The 22898-nt window shown below is 31.9% G+C and overlaps 1 protein-coding gene across 1 annotated transcript; it reads right to left on the minus strand.

Moving 5' to 3' along the window:
* Nucleotides 1-14163: 14163 nt before the first annotated feature.
* Nucleotides 14164-18789, minus strand: LOC105112408 (uncharacterized). The gene is made up of 6 exons (XM_011008105.1): nt 18523-18789; nt 17484-18351; nt 17199-17389; nt 15568-15604; nt 15226-15293; nt 14164-14923 (listed from the first exon to the last, which is right to left on the minus strand). The coding sequence occupies exons 1-6, from the start codon at nt 18615-18617 to the stop codon at nt 14434-14436; spliced, it is 1749 nt and encodes a 582-aa protein (XP_011006407.1). The 5' UTR covers nt 18618-18789; the 3' UTR covers nt 14164-14433.
* Nucleotides 18790-22898: the final 4109 nt, after the last annotated feature.

A 22898-nucleotide genomic window follows, 5' to 3' on the forward strand; every position in this document is an offset into this window, starting at 1 on the left:
CCATGTATATATATATATAGGAGGCAAAGGTTCTTGTTCAATAATTATCCAGATGGTATAAAGCCAAAAATTACACATAAATGAAGCTTGAGTCACTAAAATGGAGAACAGTATTGCCAGAGGTAGTTAGCATTCAGACAAGCACTACACTTAATTTTCGCTTTTCTGTGAGTCTTTACTCTTTTCCCATTTGAAATCAAAGGCATGGCGGCTAAGAAAGCATGGATCATTTCACCATCAAAATACTTAAGGTGGATGTTTCTTTTCAAAGGGTTTTCGAGCTCCTTGAATAAATCACTTCCTTGTTCCTTTCACTGTAAAGGATATCTGCGTGGCATATACATCTAGCTGCAATCAAGCAACACTAGGTGGAAAAGAAGAGATCGAATTAACGAAGCCAAGTCAACGACACCTAGGATATATTCCCTATATTATGCCTCATGTGTACTTAACATCAGTTAATCTACCACACGAAGAATAATGTCCACAGGGAGAAAACAAAAAACGTTTCCATTTAAAAATTTAAAATTTAAGTTGTTAAGTAAAATTTAAAATATAATTTATATTATTTTATTTAAATAGAAGTTTTATGATTTTAAAATTTATATAGATCTATAATACTTTATTTTTTATTTTTTATCAAATAATAGAGATGATAAAAATTAAAATTTATAACTGTTTAATTATTAAAATTCTAATGTTATATTAAAGGAGTAATTCAATCTAAAACCTTAATTTATTAAATAAAATATAAAATATGAATTATATTAGATAATTGTCAGAGCTAATTTGGATTGATATGCAGCTTGTATAAGCTATTTTGTCATGTTTCGAATAAATCCTCATCACTCATTTTCTCTAACGAGTGATTAATGTGATTTCTTATAACTACTTAGGCAGAGCATAGGTTAAGAAAGTTGCCTTAGCCGGCCGGTCTTTTGTCCAATTTGTGCTCATGGAATGCCAATTAAGACAAAATCGGATGACTAATTGGTTTTAATTAATAAGGTTTTTTGACATTGAGTTTAGTGATGGATGGCTACCTTTCATTCCCATCCTTTTTCACGCATACACGATACATATGAGATGATCGACTTGGTTCCTTGCACCATGTAGTGCCGCAGCTAAAGACAAATTGGACCTCTTCCTCTACAAGAATGGCTTCAGGTTATTAATTTCCCATAAAATGTGATGACTCCATGCACGCATCATTTTTGCTGTGCCCAGAATTGTCCCGCCTCAATAGTGACTACCGAGCAGGAAGATGCGTGTGGAACAGTATATAACATGTTAGAATAAAATACGAAACTTATTGTACTGATTAGCCCCTGGAATAATGCATGTGGGATTTTTTTAAAATAAAATGTACAGGCCTCACTACCATAAATTTGACAAAAACCAATAGATGGATTTTTTTTATAATTTTTATCAATAAAAATAATTTTATCTTTATTTTAGTCAGTTTATACCAACAAAAATAACATGTCGGCAATATAGTTAGTACATACCGACAAATTATATAGTTTTTTTGAAAAGTTGTAATGGTGTGATGATGTGATTTTTTTCAGATAATTTTACTGATGGATTTAAACCGGGATCTCCATACAGTGATGTAGCACAACCACAGGTGAATTTATCGATGGGTATACTGACAAAAATATTTCGTCGGTGATTCCATCGGTAAAGGCCAATAGATGCTCATTTTGCCGACACTCTCTTCCTCTATTTCTCCTTCTTCTTCCCTATCCCAACTCTCCCCTCCCAAATTGCAGCTAAACATCCATCCTAACTGATTAGTACTTAAAAGTGCATTTTTATCATGGTTTTATATCATCATTTTGCACTTGAAGTATCAATAACTCCTTAACTAAAGCATGTTTTATAATAACATATCTAATAATATAAGATACCTTTAATTTAAGGTAAATGTTCATTTTAAATTGAGGCCTATCACATAAATAAAAGGATTGATTGATGACTTTAAGAACTTAAATTGCAAAGGCAAAGAGATGGCCAAACTTAGAAAAGAGATGTCGGTGCAATCCAAACCGGAACACTGTTCGGTAATTGGGTCATATCTAGAGCTACAAATCTCAGATTTAGGTCCAATTTATATGGATGGAAAGGTAAGACATAGGCCTACAACTTTCATATGGAGCCCAAGATCTAAAAAGGCCATTATCAAGTCCAAATTGTAGCAACAACAAAGAAGCCCGAATCTGTCTTCCAGCCCGAGCACTGTTCGGTATTTTGGCCATATCTGGAGTTCTAGAAGTCCAAATGAGCTGAAGTTTTTACACAAGAAAGCTGAGACAATTGCCTACAACTTTCATGTTTGCAACTGGCTCCAATTTTGACGTTATCAATGACGTTTTGGGCAGACAAGAGAAGATAAAGATTGTCACCAAGTCAAAAGTTGGCCACCCACTTATCAATTAGTCATCAAATCAATAGTTCCCATTTTTGGCCTATAAAAGGAGGCATTTGCCATGCATTTAGGCATCTTGGTGTCCAGATCAAGATCATGCTCTTCCTTTCTCTCTTTGTATTTTTTATGCTTTGTTTTCATTAATATTAAGTTTATGCCTTTCATTTCCTTTCCTTTACTTAGTTAACTTTTATGTTCTTATTTTGTTTATCTATTTTGCTTTCTTTCATTATGTCTAGCTAAGTTAATTATGTCAAGGTGAAAAGGTTACACTAATGGTGTAAGAATAAGTATAATGTAAACTTAATATGGACTTTAATGTTTGATACTAACATGTTTTATATTTGTTATCTTGTTCACTCTTTAATACTTTGCTTGTTAAATAACTAATCTTGATTTATGTTGTATAACACTTGGTACAACAAATGCTTGGCACTTTCATAGCCCATAATGTATGGTATAACCGACACCTGAGCTATGAAAGGAACTTGATTTATTGTTAACATAAGTTATAATCATGAATGCTTGACGAGATTTACAAGTATTAGCATTAATTGAATAAGATGACTAATGTAATCATGTTAACAATATATAATCTGATTGGAACCTCCTTTGTGTGTGGTTTCCAATTCAATAATAAGAGTTTATACTATACTTGTTTGATATACCATTAGTGGAACCTCTAACCTTGACATTTGTTATTATCATTGTTTAATCGTTACATTAATATTCCATCTCAAAGTTCTCATCTTCTTCTTCTTCTTCTCCTTCTTTTTCTTTATTATTATTATTATTATTATTATTATGTAGTTATAGTTTGCTTTAAATTTTTTCAAATTGTATCTCCTTGTAAATTGTTGAAACTTTGTTTGAATTACACTGAATTAGATGTGGTGTGATGAAATAAATAATAGTTTGTTTAATAGGTTCGTTTTAATCTCTATCAATTCTATTGTGAAGTTGTGATTTCCATAAATTTATAAATGTATAAATTTTTATGGACATTGATAGTTGATAGTTGATAATTGACAATGAATATTTAATATAAGTGTTTTTTTTAGTTTGTTGGGTAATATCAGGGCAAACCAATATTTTTGTAAATTTATTTATGTAACATAGTTAATTAAAACATGTTGTCGTCATAATTTTATAGAGGTTTGATAAAAGTCATGAAAGATTATTCATGGATGTATTGAGACTCACCCTAAGGATTGAGAATGATGGATTATTGTAATAGGGTTTAAGGTTTTATTAATTTTACAATATTTATTTCAAGAAATTTTACTGATGGTGGTATTAGGTGTCCATGTAGGAAGTGTAAAAATAAAAAGTTTGTGCATTAAGATGTTGTAATGATGCATCTTCTAACCAAACAGTTCATAGAGGATTACCTGTGTTGGTATGCACACGGAGAACTATTTATTCCTAATGAGAGCATGGTAGAAAGGGTGGTTGGGTCAACTTCTAGTGCTAGCAATGTGCATGAAGTTGGAAATTGCAATAATAATCCTTACAAGAATATGGCTATGCATGCAATGAGAATGAGTGAAGGTAATGTCAGTGAATGTCCACTTATAGAAGAACCTAATACAAATGCAATAAGGTTTATTGATTTTTGGAAAGATTCTGTCCAATTATGGGATGGCTACACGAACCACAGTAAATTATCGACCATAGCACAAGTGTTCACCATTAAGTCAGATCACATATTAAGTGAGGCTGATTATGACAAGATTATCGAATGGGCTAGAAGCGTTTTACCTGAAAGGAACAACTAAAAGAGAACTTCTATGCTGCAAAGTCCATGATGAAACCCCTCAGTTTGGGATACCAGAAATTGACATGTGCCCTAACTTTTGCATGTTATACTACCTTGAAAATGCCGAGCTAATTGAGTGTATGAAATGCGGGCATTCTCATTACAAACCCAGAACTAGCAGGGAAAAGACTCTCATGACATATAAAAAACTTATATTCTTCCCAATCACACCTAGATTGTAGAGGTTATTGATGTTATCAAGGATTGCTGAGCATATGAGATGACACCAATCACATCATACTTTTGATGGAGTGATGGTGCGTCCTTCTGATGGCAAAGCATGGAAACACTTTAATAGTATGCATCCTCACATTTCAACTAAATTAAGAAACGTGCATCTTAGGTTGTGTACAGACAGATTCAACCTATTTGGGTGATTTGCTGCTCCTTATCTTGTTAGCTAGTAATACTAATGGTTTATAACTTGCCACCGGGGATGTGTATGAGATCGAAGTTCATGTTTTTATTTATAGTCATACTAGGTCCGAGCAGTTCAGGCGGAATATAGATGTTTGTCTTCGACCGTTGATTGATGAGTTGATGTAGTTGTGGTCATCTGGAGCTTTGACTTATGATATCTCAAGGAAACAAAATTTTGTTATGAGAGTGATTTTGATGTGGACTGTCAATGATTTTCTAATTTATAGAATGGTTTCTGGTTGGAGCATGCATGGAAAACTAGCATATCTATACTATATGGAGAACAATAAGGCATTCACGCTAACAAACAGGGATAAAGCTTTTTTTTTTTACTGTCACCGTCGTTTCTTGCCACTAAATCATCGGTATATAAAGAATAAAAAGGATTTCTTTGTTGGAAGAGTTGAAAAGGATGTTGCACCCCCATATCTTTCTGGTGAAGAATTACATGATGCTATGTTAGAGTATGATGAAATTATGTTTGGTATCCAGTCAAGTAAGCATAAGTTTCCTGGTTTTGGTTTGACTTATAATTGGGTAAAGTGGAGTATCTTTTGGGAGCTTTCTTATTGGAAGACCAATCTGCTCCGCCATAACCTTGACGTCATGCACATTGAAAAGAACATATTTAAAAACATCAAGACTAGATTGGATTTAGCATTGTTCTATAACCCTAAAAATATAGAGTTGGTTTGTGATGTGTCACAGGTCACAAAACCAAGAGCAAGCTTCATGTTAGAGAAAAACACATAAGTACTAGTCTATAAATGACTTAAGAGTCTACGTTTTCCCGATGGACATGCCTCAAACATATCAAGGCTGGTTAATACGGAGAAATATAGATAATATAGAATGAAAAGTCATGATTGCCATACGTTTTCTCGATGGACATGCCTCAAACATATCAAGGCTGGTTAATACGGAGAAATATAGATAATATAGAATGAAAAGTCATGATTGCCATGTGTTTATGCAAACACTCATTTCATAAGCTTTTCATGATTTGTTGCCAAAGGGAATATAGGATACACTTACGGAGCTCAGTCATTTCTTCAGAGATATATGCTTCAGCAAGTTGAATGTTGATCACATTAAAAGGCTTGAAACAAATATCATCAAGACAATATATAAACTTGAGATGATATTCCCTCCATCATTTTTTGACTCAATGGAGCATCTACTCGTACATTTACCGTTTGAGGTTAAAGTTGGAGGACCGATTCAGTACAGACGGATGTATCCTTTTGAGAGGTTAGATATTATAGTTGCTATGTAATTCATAGTTAAATATTTTTTTATTTTTTTAAATTGATAATTTTTTATTAATTCTATATATGCAGGTACTTGTTCAATCTTAAAAAAAATGTTAAGAACAAGATGCATGTTGAGACTTTAATATGTGAGGTCTATATTGTTGAGGAGATCTCAACATTTATCTCATATTATTTCAAAACTCATTTGAGAATGAGGATCAATTGTGTTCCATGGCATGATGGTGATGATGAAGTGCCTTCAAGTGAAAACTTGTCAATATTCTTCAATCTTGGATGACCCATAACTAAAAATGTTGTTAGGGAAAGATATTTGTTTGAAATAGAGTTCATACAAGCACACAATTATGTTCTATTTAACTATGATGAGCTGAGATTTTTTATTAAGTAAGTAGATGCTCGACTTAAACTTTTTCAAAAGTGTACTATTTATATTTTGTGATATCATAAACTCATATAATTTGGAACAAGCTTGCAGGCAACATTGATGATACTTACTGTCTAATAACTCATAGCTAATTGAATCCTAAAATTTTCAATTGCAAGATAAACAATTTGCCACGTGGTTTATAATACATGTAAGTCCTATCACAAACTCATTATCATCTAATAACTCATAGCTAATTGAATCCCAAAATTTTCAATTACAAGATAAACAATTTGCCACGTGGTTTAGAATACATGTAAGTCTTATCACAAACTCATTATCTCTTGCAAGGTAATTAACTATATATTAATATTACAAAATATCTGTTTATTGATTATTTTTGTATCTAATATACAAGATTTATCAAATAGGAGGTAGTGCTGCTATTTCACTGTCTTTACTAAGCTTGGGCTCTGGAAAAAAACTCAAGTATTATAACAAATATTTTATCAATAGATATATCTTTTATACTGAAGAATACGAACATGAAAGAAAGACATATAATAACGGTGTTTGTATTAAAAGATCAACTTCTAGTGAGTTTAAAGTTGACTACTATGATATATTGGAAGATGTTATTAAACTGCAATATCATAACGAGTAGAATAGAGTGTTTTTATTCAAATGCTATTGGTATGACACAACTGACAGATGAATCAGAGTAGATCCTCACTATGGTTTCATTGAAATCAACTCAAAAGCTAGACATTGTAATGTTAATGATATATTTGTTTTCGCAAAGCAATGTCAACAAGTTTTCACACACATACCATATCTTTTAGAAAGGACCAATCAAGAGTTGATTGATTATCCGTTTTAAAAACCAAACCCAGAGGTCGTGTCGAGGTTGTTCAGGATAACAACAAAGACACAAATGTGATAGATGAAGTCTTTTAAGCTAGTGAGTTGGTTGAACTATACTGAGTTGGTCCTTCAATTGACTTAGAAGAAAATTTGAATTTTTATGTTTTCGATGATAGTCTTGTTGATGTTGACATAGACAGAATGGTACTCGTCGGTATTTCATAAAGAGTTGCAAAACAATTATATTATTTTGCTATATTCACCAGCGACTATACTGACAACATATGCTCTTCGATATTTTACCGAGAGTTGAAAAGAAATTATAGCCCCTGCCATAATCACCGACGCGTTTACCTACAGCATCACTGACTGATGGCGCACATTCCAATGGGTGCGACTGTCAGACTACCTGGTCGATCGGCACATTAACTGATGAAATCACCAATGAAAGCGGTAAATCCAATACGCGTGTGCTCTGACACACCGTTACTGATGGACCTTGAAAAATCTAAAAGGATTTTCAAAATTTTAGTGCAAATTTCATAAAATACCGATGGAAATTACCAACTAAATCTAATTCCACTGCACAAAAAAATATTATTTTATGTGCTGTCAGTAATTCCGTCAAAAAAATTGCAGTATAAAAACAATCCCCCCTCCGCGGTTCATTTTTTCGCAGCTCCTCTAATTTCTTCTCTTTTCCTCTCAACTTGTGTTTTTCATTGTAGTTTTTTTGTTTTCATTGTTTTATCTCAACATATTAAAGGTGTAATTCTCTTTTCTTTATCTTTGTATTTTTTTTCTTTTTTTAATTATGATTATTTTTATGGTGTTCTTCGTTTTGTGTATTATTTGTAGAGAAAATCTTGAAATCAACACACTGTTATGGTAACATTTTTCATTCTTAAAGTTTTTAGTTTTTTCCTTTTATTTTATTGTTTGTATTGCCATGATAATTGGAAATTTTCTTAAATTTGAATTGTTATTATTGAATTTACCTTTAAAATGTTAATTAAAATATATAATTAAATTTAATTAGTTTATCTTAAATTTTATTATATTATTGCTTGTTATGTTTTTTATTATTTTGATTAATTTTAATTGTTATTTATGAATTTGTATAGATGTTAATTGAAAATATATAGATGTTGAATTTCTATAGATGTTAGGTTTTATAAAGGTGATTTTGCAATATTTGTGTAATTATCAATATTTGTAGGTATGAAAAAGTATGGGTAATCTCTAATACAAGAGAGGTGTTGGTGAATTTATTTTTTAAATAATTGAATTCAGTTATTTAATTATTTATATAAATTTGTGTAGATGTGTTGAATGAAAATTTATTTATTTTATTGTTTGTATTGTAATAATTATTTGATAATTTAGTCTATTTTAATTGTTATTGTTCAATTTTTCATGGACATGGTAATTGGAAATGAAGAATTAAATTTTATTGTTCGAAGAATTAAATTTTATTATTCTATCTCAATTTTATGATATTATTGATTGTTATGTTTTTTTATTATTTTGATTAATTTTAATTGTTATTTATGTATTTCTATAGATGTTAGTTGAAAATATATAGATATTGAATTGTGTTAGATGTTATATTGTATATAAGATTTTTCAATGGAGATAATTGGTTTGTGGTTATTGTAAAGATTTCTAGGTTTGAAAACTGTGGATAGTCTCCAGTATAGGGGAGGTATTGCTATTTTTTTTTTTTGAATAATCAAAGTTAATTATGTAATTATTCATTTAAATTTATATAGATGCATAGAAAAAAATCTACAGCACGTCGTCAGCAGACAGTTGTACCTAGATCTTCTAACAATGAGAAAGACTTATCCTTAGGTGCTGATCACGGTGAGGCATTTGTGCCAACTTGTGATGCTACCTCTTTTAGCGTAGTTTCACAATATAGAGGTGGTGTACCTTCATAGTGAAGTCAATTCACTAGCAAATACCAGGCATAATGGAAAGATGACTTTTCAATGTCAGTTTATTTAGGTTTTAGTTTTTTTTTATACTTATAACATAATTTATGAACAACTAATTAATATTTTATTAATTTTATTTAATTTCAAGTTCACAAACATTGAGGCTCCTCAGACAATAACATTGACGTTTAAATCATCGATAGAGATTCCATTATTTCAATGGAGTCAGGTTTTTAAATATCCTGAGTAGAGACCTAATATCAATGCATGATTTTGACGATTTCAAGTAGCTGTTATTTTTTAATTTTTAGCTTATTTTTAATAAATTAGTTTTATAATTTTATAACTTGTACTATTTTTATTTTAAATGAATTTTTTATATACACATAATAAATTTTAATAGGATAATACGGACAACAGTGTTATGAGGAGGGTATGAGAAAATCACATGGCAACTAGTTAACATTGAAAATAATATTTCTTTTTGTTTTATAATTTTATGTTCTAAATTCTACTTTGTTACTATAGAAGCAGGTTATATAGTTTTTGGTATGTCACACCAAAAAAAGCAAAAATATGTGCAAGCGATAATGGTCTTAAAGGATGGAAAGAAATGGCAGTTAGGCGGGAATTTAAACTGTCATTCATCTCATGAGATATATGGACAACATATATTGAGCATGTGACATCTGAACAGTTTATATGACATTATTATTGTCAAATAAGTTAGGGAAAATAATATTTTACACGACATATAAAGTTAGGGAACATAATATTTTAGAGGGTCAAAATTAGTAAACTATTATTGTCAAATAAGTTAGTAAATTAATATTGTCAAATATATCAAACAAGACCTTTATGTATTGTTTGGGACATATCTAGAGCTATCGATGGAATTTTGCTTTGATTAAGGTTAGGATAGAAACTAGATGTCTGAAACTTTCCAACTATATATCGTAGGTCCAATAACTCATCCAAATGAGAGAGAACGACATATTTGAAATCAGGAGAGAACTACATGTTTGAAATCAAGACTCAAATCTGCCAAGAATATACAAAAATTGAAGATTCAAGCTACATGGAGGAATTTTAACATGAAGACTTTTTTATTATTATATTTTATTTATTTAATTAATTTTGAATAATTATTTTTTATTTGAATTTTTTTCTAGTGCATTAGACATTGTTTAAGGGTTTATTTTATTATTGAATTTATGTTAGTTAATTACAAATTTAAACTCATTAGCTTGTAACCCGAAAATGGTCTATCAAGACTTATTGTGATAGGAACAACTAGGTCATCACTAGATTTATGTGCCCTTTATACCTTTCAATGATTCTTTTGTATTGAAAAAAAATTTTTTGAGACTTTTTATTTCTTCATGTCATTAATTTATTGATTCATATTATCTATCTCTCTTATTTTATTTAGATCACTCATTAATTATAATATTATTGACTTATTTTATCATATTTTAATGTAAATTAATTTATTAGCTGGAATTACTAATATGTAATTAGTTAAAAAATTATTTATAATTTAAGGCTCTTGATTCAAATCAGTTTTGGTTCATTTATTTGCAGATAACCTTTTATATGCTTAATTATTAAATAATTTAAGGCTTATTTGTATCAATAATAAGTTTTAATGGATTTTTATCATACAGTTTTGGTTTTGAATTGAAACTCATTTTGATAAAATTGTATTTGTTCTTTGATAATTTAAGTGAATGGATGTTAGATTATTTATTATTGCATGATGTATAACATGTAGATGTCTTTTGTTTGACCGTATCTAGTCTAATTTGTATTTCATATTATTGGATTGAGATTTCAGTGCTCTTGGTGTTCTTTATTTTTTTTATCCATTTTGTTTAAGATTTTTTGAAGTTTTGTGTTTTATATGTTTAATCTATTTTTTGACTTTGTTTTGTTATTGGGTTGTTTTCGATTCAACCTAGGATTTCTAGTTTGGTTTATGGTCGAACCCAGTCAGGTCAAAATTAGGTCAAAGCTTTAAGACCCTGTTTGATTTTTCATGTTTTTAATAAATGTTTTTTTTAAGGTGTTTGGCAAATACCCTTTAGACCTATTTTGGTAATTTTATTACAAGGAGAAATGATTTTTTTGCCAAACAACTTTTTTTCTTGCATAATAATTTTTTTTTTCTTGTATATGACTAAATTCTAAAATTTTCATGCATATTTAATTTATATATATATATAAAAGAAATTGTATTTTTATCATGTTTTGAAAAAAAAATACAAGAATCGGTCAAAACAAGAGTGTTATAACTAGTTTATAATTATCCGTTATAACTTGTTCTATATTTGAAAAACATAAAAAAATATTTATTTTAATACATAGAATTATGAATTTATACGTAAGATTTATTCCTGATATTAAATAAAAAAATAGGTTATTTATTTATATATATTTTTATATTAGAGTGGTCATTAATCTAATAAGATAATGACCTTCTTATTGAGAAGGACTTTTTGAAAACTCTAGATAGATTAACAGTTAGATAATACAATATTATTTTTGTTTAAATCAGACAAATAAATAATATAGCTTATTCTAAATAATGTATATTAGGGGTGCTAATATTTTTTTTCTTTACATAATGAGTCTTCTTATCCAGATTTTGTATTCAATTAAGGTTTTTAATTATCAAAATAATAGGTGGAATTTTACTAATAAATAACAAGAATTTTTTATAAAAAATAAAACTTCAAAAGTACATGAATGAACACATTACTGGAATTTAGCCAATGGTCAATTTGTCTACTCATTTTTATTATTATAATTAAATTTTTTTTAGATTTAGTTTACTCATTAAATTTGTTGTAAATTAAGACCATAAAATATTGAACAACAATTCCTTCATAAAAAAATATCTATAGAAAGTCACATGAGAACATTAACTGAATTTAATTTTTATAATTAACGTTCCAAATGAATTTCACTTTATGATATAATTTACTAAGTATTTAATGCAATTAATTTTAGCTTTCCAAGGATTCAAGGATGCTGCTATCTTTCCTTCTTCAATGAGAAATGATAAAAATAAAAAATAAAAAGACAAGGCAAATAAATAAAGCACTCATATGTGTAGTAGTGCTTGATAAGCATTAGATCTAATAATAATAGAAGAGACCAATTAGGGACACCTGATTTTCTAACATTCTTCTGAATTCTATGAAAAAAAACCCGATTTTATTTTCATGCTATATTAATTAATTTTCTTCTCTTTTCTTTTCTTTTTATGACTAGGAATCCGTACCTAGCTTGTCGAACACTACCGACTGAAATTAACGAAAATAATAAAAAATTGAATCATGTTATCTTAAGTTCTTATTCCATAAACCAATGAGATCCTATTTGGAAAAAAAATTAAAAAAAGATTGAAGTTATTATGGTGCTCCGGAGTAATTAATAACATAGGATTAATTATTTTCTAAAATACACTTTAAAAAAAAAAGTCTGGTTGGTTGGAATTATCAGGGTAATAATGGATTTTATATTATTTTTTCTTTTTGTGTTAATCATTTTCTTCAAAGTAAATAATCTCAAGAAATAATTAATAGAATATTATTAGTTATTATTTAAGCACCATAAAATTTGTTGGTGCTCACAAGATTCATTTAAAAAATAAAAATTAAATAAAAAACTGCAAATTAAATTAATAATTAATTTAAAAGCAAATGTGACCGTATAAATTGATCCAACGATCGATATAGAGATACATAAAGCCAAATACTAACCTAATATATAACTTGGGTTTGAAGCATGCGTTGCCAAAAAACAGTTCTCTAGAAAACATACAACAAAGAAGCACTTGATATAACGCACGGATTGGACAAGCCAGCTCCTGCACAAGTCCTGCCTATAAATTGTGAAACGTTGGAATATATATAACTCACGTATTGAAGAAGCCGTTTCCTACACAAATCCTGCCTATAAATTGTGAAGGTTGGGAAGCGCCATTGTAAAGAGCTCTCCAGCCTAATTTCTTGTAAGAAACCTAACACAAGAAAGAAACCATGAAATTTTTAGCACGCTTGGGTTCATGTTTTTTATCAACCACAGCAATAGCAGCAGCTCCTGAGGCGGAGGACGTGGATGTGGTGGAAGAGCTGGCCGGGTCAGCAACCACGGTGACCAATGGTGATGTTCCACTGTTAACTCCGGCTAGTGGAAGGAGAAGCGGATCGAGAAGACGTGGATCATGGCGACCGGCCCTCTCAGCTATATCGGAAGACAGGACGGTTTCGTGTAGACGGAGGAAACCAGATGAGAATACTGAGAAGAAAACACAGGCTAGCAAACTGAAGATAAAACCTGAGGGTCTAAGTTTTAGAGTGCAGATGTCGTTTTCTGGGTTCTCTCCCACACCGTTTATGTTTTAATAAAGTTTTCGAGATTAGTGGCTTTTTGTAATCAACTCGGATCATCAATCGTAGTTGTATAATATGGAATGGCTGCATGGTTTGATGTTGTCCTTTAATGCTCTCTCTATTTTTATTTTTTCGGTTTTATTTGGGTTGCGGTTGAGTTAATTTTTTATTAAATTTTGGATTTTTTAATTTCAAATTAATTTTTTTGTATTTTAAGATTATTTTGATATAAAAAAGGAATTTATATAATCCAAACCCATTATGTGATTTAGGAATCTGGGAATCTGATTCACCCAATTTCCCTCTTGAAATTCAGAAAATGTTTAAAGGGCTTCATGGATGTCCATATAGTTATGGGGGGGAGACATTGAGAAGAGGAACAAGCAGCAGAAAATTTTATGCTCTGAACTACACTAAAAACATCTGCCTTCATCAATTTTTTTTTTTAATTTCGTTTATTTTAATTTTTTTTCATACTTTTTTTGGTTTACCATGAAAATCAAGCTGACTAAGATAAATTAATTTTAAGCCGAGTTTAGAAGGAAATCAAAACGGGAAGATTTTCGAGAATGACATGCAAACCAACATTTTTAATAATCTTAATCTAACCTGCGGCCTAGCATGACATGTAAACTAGTAAAAATAAATTAAAGAGATTTAAAAATGGTTGCAATTTAATCATATGCTAATGCAAGGAACATTACTGCTGTCGTTCAATAACTGATAATTTAACGGGGGCGTTCTGCTTCTGTTATTTGGTCATGGTCTCACTTGAACGCCCTCCAAATTACCAAAAAAATGGCACCACAACCAGGTGATTGGTTCAGTTCCCCGAATATTAAAATCAACCCCAATGAACAAAATCTAATTTGTCTTTCAGTAACAATTAATTCGATGACGTGTGTTTGGTCTCGAATTTGTCTTTCAGTAACCATTTATTCGATGTCGTGTGATTGGTGTTGTTGTTGGTGCTGGGTAATGCTCACGGGTGTCTGTCAATCGTGAGAAGGGCTGATCATTGCGGCCAGGCATGCCTCTTTGAGAAGAAGGTATATTCTGAATCTTTGGATTGGAGGCTGACTTTGAGAATGCTTGAGCTAGCTCCAAGGCAGATACAATTTTACCAAGGCGGTTTCCTGCGGAGTCAGATGAAGCAGGTTTTGGTTCTTCAATAGGTTTGCGCCAAGTTTCAGGTTCAGGTCGATGTTCTTTGGCATCCTTCCTGCTTTTCCATTTATCATTCCTCCAGTTTTTCTTTTCCAGATCGGTTTTCTCATGGTCCATCCGTTGATCTTTCCTCTCAGAATCCCTCCCATTTCTTCTGTCGATAGCCCCTCGGCTGTCATTTTTCTGACTCTGACGAGCAGTTGGAGCCACATGTTCTGATGTCATCTCATTCTTGGGAGAAATCATCCTTCATGCACAAATTCAATCATCACTAGCAACTACTTAGCTAGAGATCTATATCAATCATTCCTATATATGCACATAATAGGTTATCGATTAAAACACACGAGGCATGGTGCCATTACAAGGAATGAAAGACATTAACAAGATGATGTGGAGAACAAGACACAAAATCATTACATGAAACTCTTATTACTGATAAAACAAAATCAATAACAGGGAGCAGGAATGATATTCAATGTAAAAGATAACCAAGTTTGACAAAGAAAAGTAACCATGTCTCTGAAATACACTGAAGAAAGTGAATACCTGTTGGGCAAATGATTCAGGTCAAGGTTATTGATTGCTATGTCATCCACACCTCGTTCCTTGAGAACCTGAGAAATATGCAAAGTTATTTGCAAACTTAAAACAATTAACTGAACAATGCATCTAAAAGTCAAAGGGATGTACATGGACCAATTTAGAGAAGATGAATAAAAATCTAACAATCCATCTTAAAAAGACATTCAAAACAATGGAAAGAGAGGGGAGGCATCAGTTTGCAAATGATGCATAAAAACTTCAGAAAGGAAGGTGTTGGCATGGATGAATAACATAGATTCATGAATCCGGAATAATCATAATAAAAGACAGAAGATAAATACATACCAATTCCCGTGGACGAGCACTGCCAAACAATGTACTCCTGCATCAGTCAAAGAAGACATTAGATAGATAATGATATTGCCAGATAACTAACAACCCGCAACAACCTACCCAGCAAAAGTGATGAGTTAGTGTATATTGCAATTTGTGAAAGAAACATGACAGAGAGAGCCTGATACAAGACATGAAATGCACTTGACAGCCTACAAACCCTAAAACTGTACAACTACCACAAAAGGTAGATTTGACGATGAAAGTCAAAAGCTGACATCCCAGACCAGAACAGTTACAGTACAGAAATACCAGGCGAGAAGCCTCTGTTTGCAAAAAGCATGATTTAGTATTGGGAGATTGAGGGGTACATGCAATTATTGGGAGATTGTAATCAACTAGGAAACAAACTACAACCTGCCAATTCCAACCAATATGCTTATCTACTCACTTAAGTATGAAAATAACTTTTCCCAAAGTAAAAATAAATTTGCGAAGCTACATAATAGTTCCCTTGGACTAATGCAACGGATCAGCAAATAAAGCATGCAAGTGTTATCCCATCACATCCAGGGGGGCCAAGCATGACATATTTGGAGTTATGTTAGTGCAAAAACATGCATTTCTGTTTCTGGAAGGATAATGGCAAAAAAGTTCTCCATAATAAACACAAAGCCAACCACGGCCATACACCTTCCTCACTCTGGCAGAGGCTGGGTGGCAGTGAGGATTGTGGCTCCCTTGCCCTTAGAAGTTCCAAAGACCCCTTGGTTCAATAACCTCAGGCCCTCTCCCTCAATTAAACACCCTTTATCCCCTTTTCTTGACTCTGGAGAAAATCTTATCTTTGCCACTGCTTCCTCAGTTATAACTTATAGCTAGGATAGCAATTACATTTTCTCATTGAACAGATTGGAAACAGACACAAAAATAACAACCAAAGTTGACCACAGTTAAGGAGGGCACTCATGCTACAACAACATTAAATGTTTTGACTTTTGACTAAAGACAAATAGCAATTATATCACTTGCTAATTCTCAAAAGTTAACTGAATTTCACAGAAAAAAGGGCATTAATCAGGCATCGACCAAAATTAGGTCACATCCATGAAACAAATGTGTTAACAAAGAGGAGGACCAGCTGCTAAGAATCATATATGTGATCAACTTTTGAGCAACTGGAAGAATATTGGATCACCAATGAAAATGTAACAAGCTGGACAAATCATTGTCAAGAAGCTTTCAAGACATTTTCTTATTAGACACAGCAGGAGATGCATACATAAAGTGGGCACAGGAGTATGAAAACAATTTGATGCCGTAAACCTACTCCCCCTCCCCTCCCCAAAATAAATAAATAAATAAAACTGCTATAATTAACATTATATGCTCAAAACATTCAATCCAATCTGAATATCTTCCAAGTGTCAATCATCTGCTCAGTGCAGTTATTTAGCAAAATTCTAAAGCAGACTTAGATATTAATTTCTTTAAGAATACATATTCCTCCAAACCAAGTATCAACCTGTATTCAGTAACGACTTTGTAATCACTAAAAGAACAAGAAAATTCCTTAGTTAAAAAATATCAAGAAATAAGAAAGGTGCATCTACATTTGATTAAAAAAAAAAGGGCTTACAAACCTTTCTCTTTCAATAATTCCATCAGATTGTTCAAGAGGCTGTGTGCGAGGCTTCAAATTCAATTTGGGACGCTCAACTGGTCTCTCAGCTAGCTGACTAGCATCAACCAACCCTGGTTTTGAAGGATTTTCATTTCCATACAACTCATGAGCAACTTCTATCTTCCCAGATACTGTAGCCTGCTGGTGCCCCTATGTTTATCAAAAATTGGAGATCCCGTCATAATCAACAAACAATCAACTTGCAGAAAGCATTAAAACAGCACCAAAAAAACCCATGTTATACCTGCCTATAGTCATTTTCTGGTCTCTCCAATGGTTTAGTTCTTGCAAGAAGATTCAACTTAGGTCGATCTGATGCTTCTGGGGGCATTACTGATCGAGTTTGAGACCCGACAGCACCTCCAGTAGGAACCTCTTCGGAGTGCATTCGAGATTGATCCCTTCTATAATTCGGCAATGTCCTTACCCCATCCTGATTTATATCTCCAGTGACCCAACCACTTTCAGCTTGACTTCCCCTTGCAGTATCATAATCACCCCTTTCCCTACCCGCATCCACACAATGACTCGCACTGCTCTCCTGTGAATAAATCAGATGCGGTAAAAGATCACCAGGATTCTTTGATTGCCATAATCCTGAAGATACCTTTTCCAGTGCACTTGCTTGAGCAAACTTTGTCACAGTATTCGACGCTGACAACACTGCCGAGCCCCTCGCCTCATTAACACTCACCACATCTCTCCTCGCCGCCCAAGCATTCGGCGGATTACTACTCACCCCCCAACCACCCGCATTCTGCGAGCTAACCACAATTGAACCTCTTCCCGACCTCAATGGAGACAAAGCACTCGGGGACTGTGGTACCGGACTTGACACCGGTCTATCAGGCACCCTAGTAGACGAAACATACTCCGGCTGATGAACGGCGCGAACATTTTCATCACTAATAGTACGACGAGGAGCAGATGAACCATCCAACGGCTTACGCTCATCCTCATCAAAGTTTCTACCTATAGGCGCCGGGTGAGATAAAAACGAAGCTTTCTCATCAAAACCACGAGCTGCTCCTGATGACTTGGGCCGTGGACGGAGATCCGGCCGCATCGAGTTGTTTCCCCAATTAGTCGACGCATTTCGGTCCTTCATCATACTGATTCAACAAACAAAGAAGAATATATATAATAGATTTAAAAGATTTAAAATTTGTTCAAATTATTTCGATTATTGCAAAAATAAATTAATTAAGTAGAGTAATTAACCTAATTCAAAATCACACAACAGTAAGCAAAAAAAAAAAAGATGAAGGACAGAGGGAGATTACAGGCCAGGAGCAGAAGGTAAAGGGAGATCAGAAGGAATAGAACCACCGTGAAAGTCCTTCAACGACATAGTCGACGCCGTTTTCTTCTTCGACATTCTCTCACTCTCGAATAATCCAAGCTCTCTCTCCCTCTCTCCCTCTCTCTCGTGATCGAAGCTTTAAAGAGGTGATTTTTCCTTCCTTCGTTTTTATAAGAATGGAAGGGGGGGGAGGGGGGGGAAGAGAGGGAAGAGACGGCGTCGTATAGTCTTAAACGACAAAAGTTCTTGTGGGGGAGATCGGTGGGTGGCTGGGTTAGAAGATGATTGAGAGTGTGTTTAGAAGTGGATTAAAAGTTATTTTTGGAAATATTTTTTATTTAAAAAGAAATTAAAATAATATTTTTTTATTTTAGAAAATAATTTTTTATATTAATATATTAAAATAATCTAAATAAAAAAATTTAATTTTAATAAAAAGTATATTCAACTTTAATATCAAATACCCTGCAATTGTTGTACTTTGGGCAGCTGTATCAAGAAGTAGAGATTGGTAAAACGATGCCTGCGGAGTGTTGTGTAAGTTTGTTTCTTGTGTTAGATATCGCTTGTGCGAGATGTGAAACGATGCAGTCAATAGGATGGTTACTGTTATAGGAATTATTTGATTCTCTTTATTATAATATAATATTAGAATAAAATCAATATTTTATTTGAATTTAATTAATAATAAATTACAATCTATATGTTTTTATAATCTTTAATTTTATTTAATAATAATTGTTAACAATGTTTTTTTTTAAGATTAACGTGGGTGTCCAGGCCAGCTTGCGCGCACCACGACTAATCCCACGAGCCCGGAAGTTAACGACCATATAAGCCTCCAGTGGTCATCATATGAGCAACCAAGGACTCGAACCTGAGACCATAGAGGAAGCAAACCCCTTAGTCCCAAGTCTTTACCACTTAGCCACCACCTAGATGGTTAATTGTTAACAATGTTGTTAAGATTATAAGTTGATATGATTTTACAAGTTAAACTTATCATTAATTTAAAAACTTGAAAAATAATAATACCAGGATAAATTAACGCCAACTCATTAAAATCAATTAGAATCATATAAAATTATGATTTTAGAATATATATTGCACCAAATAAAGTTAACTAATCTCATACGACATTAAACCTAACCTAACGTCTCTTTATTTAAATCATTCCACAGCCAACCATTCCATATAACTTCCATCTTTAGCTCCTTGACAGTGTAATCAACAATCTCCCTTTTCTTTTCTTTTTTCTTTTTTTAGATTAACGTGGGTGTCCGGGTCAGCTTGCGCGCACCACGACTAATCCCACGGGCCCTGAAGTTAACGACCATGTAAGCCTCCAGTGGCCATCATATGAGCAACCAAGGACTCGAACCTGAGACCACAAAGGGAGCAAACCCCTTAGTCCTAAATCTTTACCACTTGGCCACCACCTAAATGGTTACAATCTCCCTTTTCTTTATTTCACTTATAGATGACATCCTCTTCGGCACCCAATGTAACACCTTGAACTTTTGGATATAATTATTTTCATTTCAACAATTATATATATATAAATTTGGGTAAATTATATATATAAAAGTTACATCTACTATAAAAATCATATAATTATAATTTATGTTTCTTGATTCTCATTAGAAATTTTAGTTGAGTCTCTTATATTTAAGTCTCTTTACAATTCTTCTATTCACCTTAAAACATATGTATATTTCATCTTAATCAATATTATAGTTATTTAACATCAATGATCATGATTGAGGCATTGAACCTACAATCAACCATTCTAATCTAAATATTACAAAAGAATCCATCTAAAAGTATGTTCAACAATTATATAACAACATTTTATTAAAGATTCATTTACACTATATTTAGCTATAAACTTGGCATTCATAACACTTCAATACAAGAGGTCAGTGTGCATGCGTAAACATATACTTGTTTTCATAACATAATTCAAAATATATAAGTAAACATCTATTGATAACTTGAAAGAATTAAACCACCGTGTCAAATTGTCATACTCAAAGATATTGTAGAAAGCTAACCTACCTTTACTTTGTATCGTATTCATCTTGAATAGAATATTACAGGAGTAATTCATGTTATATTACGGAGATGATAGAGAGATAATCTTCAAAAGATAAAAATAATATTTGTGCCATGAAATGCATAGCTCTTTATCCCTCTTGAAGCTTAAGACGTGATTGGATCGATGAAGAGCTTGCTACAGTTTGGAATAAACTTGGAAGCACATTATGGTTTTGTAATGATATCAAAAATTTGATCTAGTCTTGAAATATATGCCAATGAAAGAGCACCACTGGTAATGCATTCTTAAACAAAATGCATGTTGATTTTAATGAAAAACTAGATTCTTAGCTATATTAATTGTACTAATATTGTCATAGTACAACTTAGAAGAAGGAAAGCAATAACCAATACTCTTTAGGAGGTTCATAAACCATACAAGTTCAATTGTGGTGGATGTTAACTCATGGTATTTAGCTTTAGTTATGGAATGAGATACAACTATTTGCTTCTTAGCGCCCTTAGATAATAAGTTATCACCTATATATATATAGCAAAAACCAGTAGTGAAACGTCAATCATCCTTATAGCCTACCTAAACTGTGTAACAAAAGTCATGAAATGCAGTTAAAAAAGCTTAAATATAGTGAAGTCTGAGGTTAAAGGTGCCATTTAAATACCAAAAAAATCCTTTTTTATAACAGTAAGATAAGTCTCTCTATATGTTTGCATGAACTAACAAACTTGATGAACATAATATGATACACACACATACAGTATCGTTAGAGTAAGGTGTTATACTGAACTAACCAATTGACAATAAAGTATTTGATTAGATAGAAAAGTGCCACCAGTAGTTATTAAAACACCTGAGGCTAATAAAGTAATAACTAATTTAGAACTAACGAGACTAGTTTTTTGTAGAAGGGAAAGTAAGTACAGCACCTAAGTGATAATGATATTTGACTTATTACTAGCAATTTAAAGGCTTAGAAAGTAATGAACATCGCCAAGATCATTCATATGAAAAGTAATAGAAAGATGAGCAATAAACTTGGTGATTTGTGAAGAGGAACTCCTTCTAAAAAGACATCATTAACATAAATTAATAGAAATAAAATATTTAAACGATGATATTGATAAAACAAAGAGTGATCATAGGGATACCTTGTAAAACCTATTTGTTAAATGTAGTTACTTAATTTCATATACTAAGCCTATAAGGCTCTAGACATCTGAGTAATCTTGTACGATCAACCAACATCTTCACTTATAAATAGCCTATATTTTACTCTATTTTTGGTCACCACATATAGCTTTCATTTCATTATATTCGGGTTACCTAAATATCCTTTAGTACTTCACATTTATTTAATGAAATAGCCTTTATTTTATCAACTATCAAACTATTAATCAACCACCCTTCACATCATTCTTGACAATTCAACCAACTATTGTTTACACTATAATGGATTGTCATAGAAACCTCTATTTACACCTCAAATGAATTGCTAATTAGCCATCTTTTTTTTTTACAGTGAGTTACCAAATAATCATTACTTTTACCTAAAATAAAGTTGTCAAGTTATTTATTATTTCTATGTGTAACTACTACCAAACTTACCGCTTATTTTACTTATTATGAGTTGTTGATTAGTACTTAAAAGTGCATTTTTATCAAGGCTTTATATTATCATTTTGCACTTGAAGTATCAATAATCATTTAACTTAAGAATGTTTTATAATAACAAGTTTGATAATATAAGATAGATTTAATTTATGGTAAATGTTTATCTTAAATGTAGACCTATCACATAAATAAAATGATTGATTGATAAGTTTAATTTCTAAAATTTAGAAAATAAGGAAGGGTCAAGCTTAGAAAAGAGATATTGTTTAGTCCAAATTGAAACATTATTTGGTCAATGGATTATAACTGGAGCTATAAAACTTGGATTTAGGTCTGATCTATATAAATAGAAAGTTAAGACATAGGTCTAAAACTTTCATGCGGAGTTCAAAATCTAAAAATACCGTTTTCAGCAACAATGAAGAAGTCAAAATCTGTTGTGCAGCCTAAATATTGTTCAGTGTTTAGCTCATATCTCGAGTTTTAAAAGTCCAAATGACCTCAATTTTTTTTGTTGGAAAGCTGAGACAATTTCCTAAAACTTTTATAAAGTCTATTTAAATTCTGATGTTAGTAATGCGGTTTTGCTCAAACAAGAAGATAAGGATTGTCACCAAGTTAAGATGTGGCCACCCATTCAATAATTAGTCAATAAATCAATAGTTCCTAATTTTAGCCTATAAAAGGAG

This window comes from Populus euphratica, unplaced genomic scaffold (genome assembly GCF_000495115.2).
Source record: "Populus euphratica unplaced genomic scaffold, PopEup_1.0 scaffold338.1, whole genome shotgun sequence".
NCBI lineage: Eukaryota > Viridiplantae > Streptophyta > Magnoliopsida > Malpighiales > Salicaceae > Populus > Populus euphratica.

What these genes read in the sequence shown, in the direction of transcription:
- LOC105112408 (XM_011008105.1), bottom strand. Translation starts at nt 18,617, where the DNA reads ATGTCGAAGAAGAAAACGGCGTCGACTATGTCGTTGAAGGACTTTCAC. An exon ending in GGAATTATTGAAAGAGAAAG is followed by an intron (nt 15,605 to 17,198) that starts GTTTGTAAGCCC and finishes TGACTGATGCAG; the next exon opens with GAGTACATTGTTTGGCAGTG. An exon ending in GTGCTCGTCCACGGGAATTG is followed by an intron (nt 15,294 to 15,567) that starts GTATGTATTTAT and finishes CATATTTCTCAG; the next exon opens with GTTCTCAAGGAACGAGGTGT.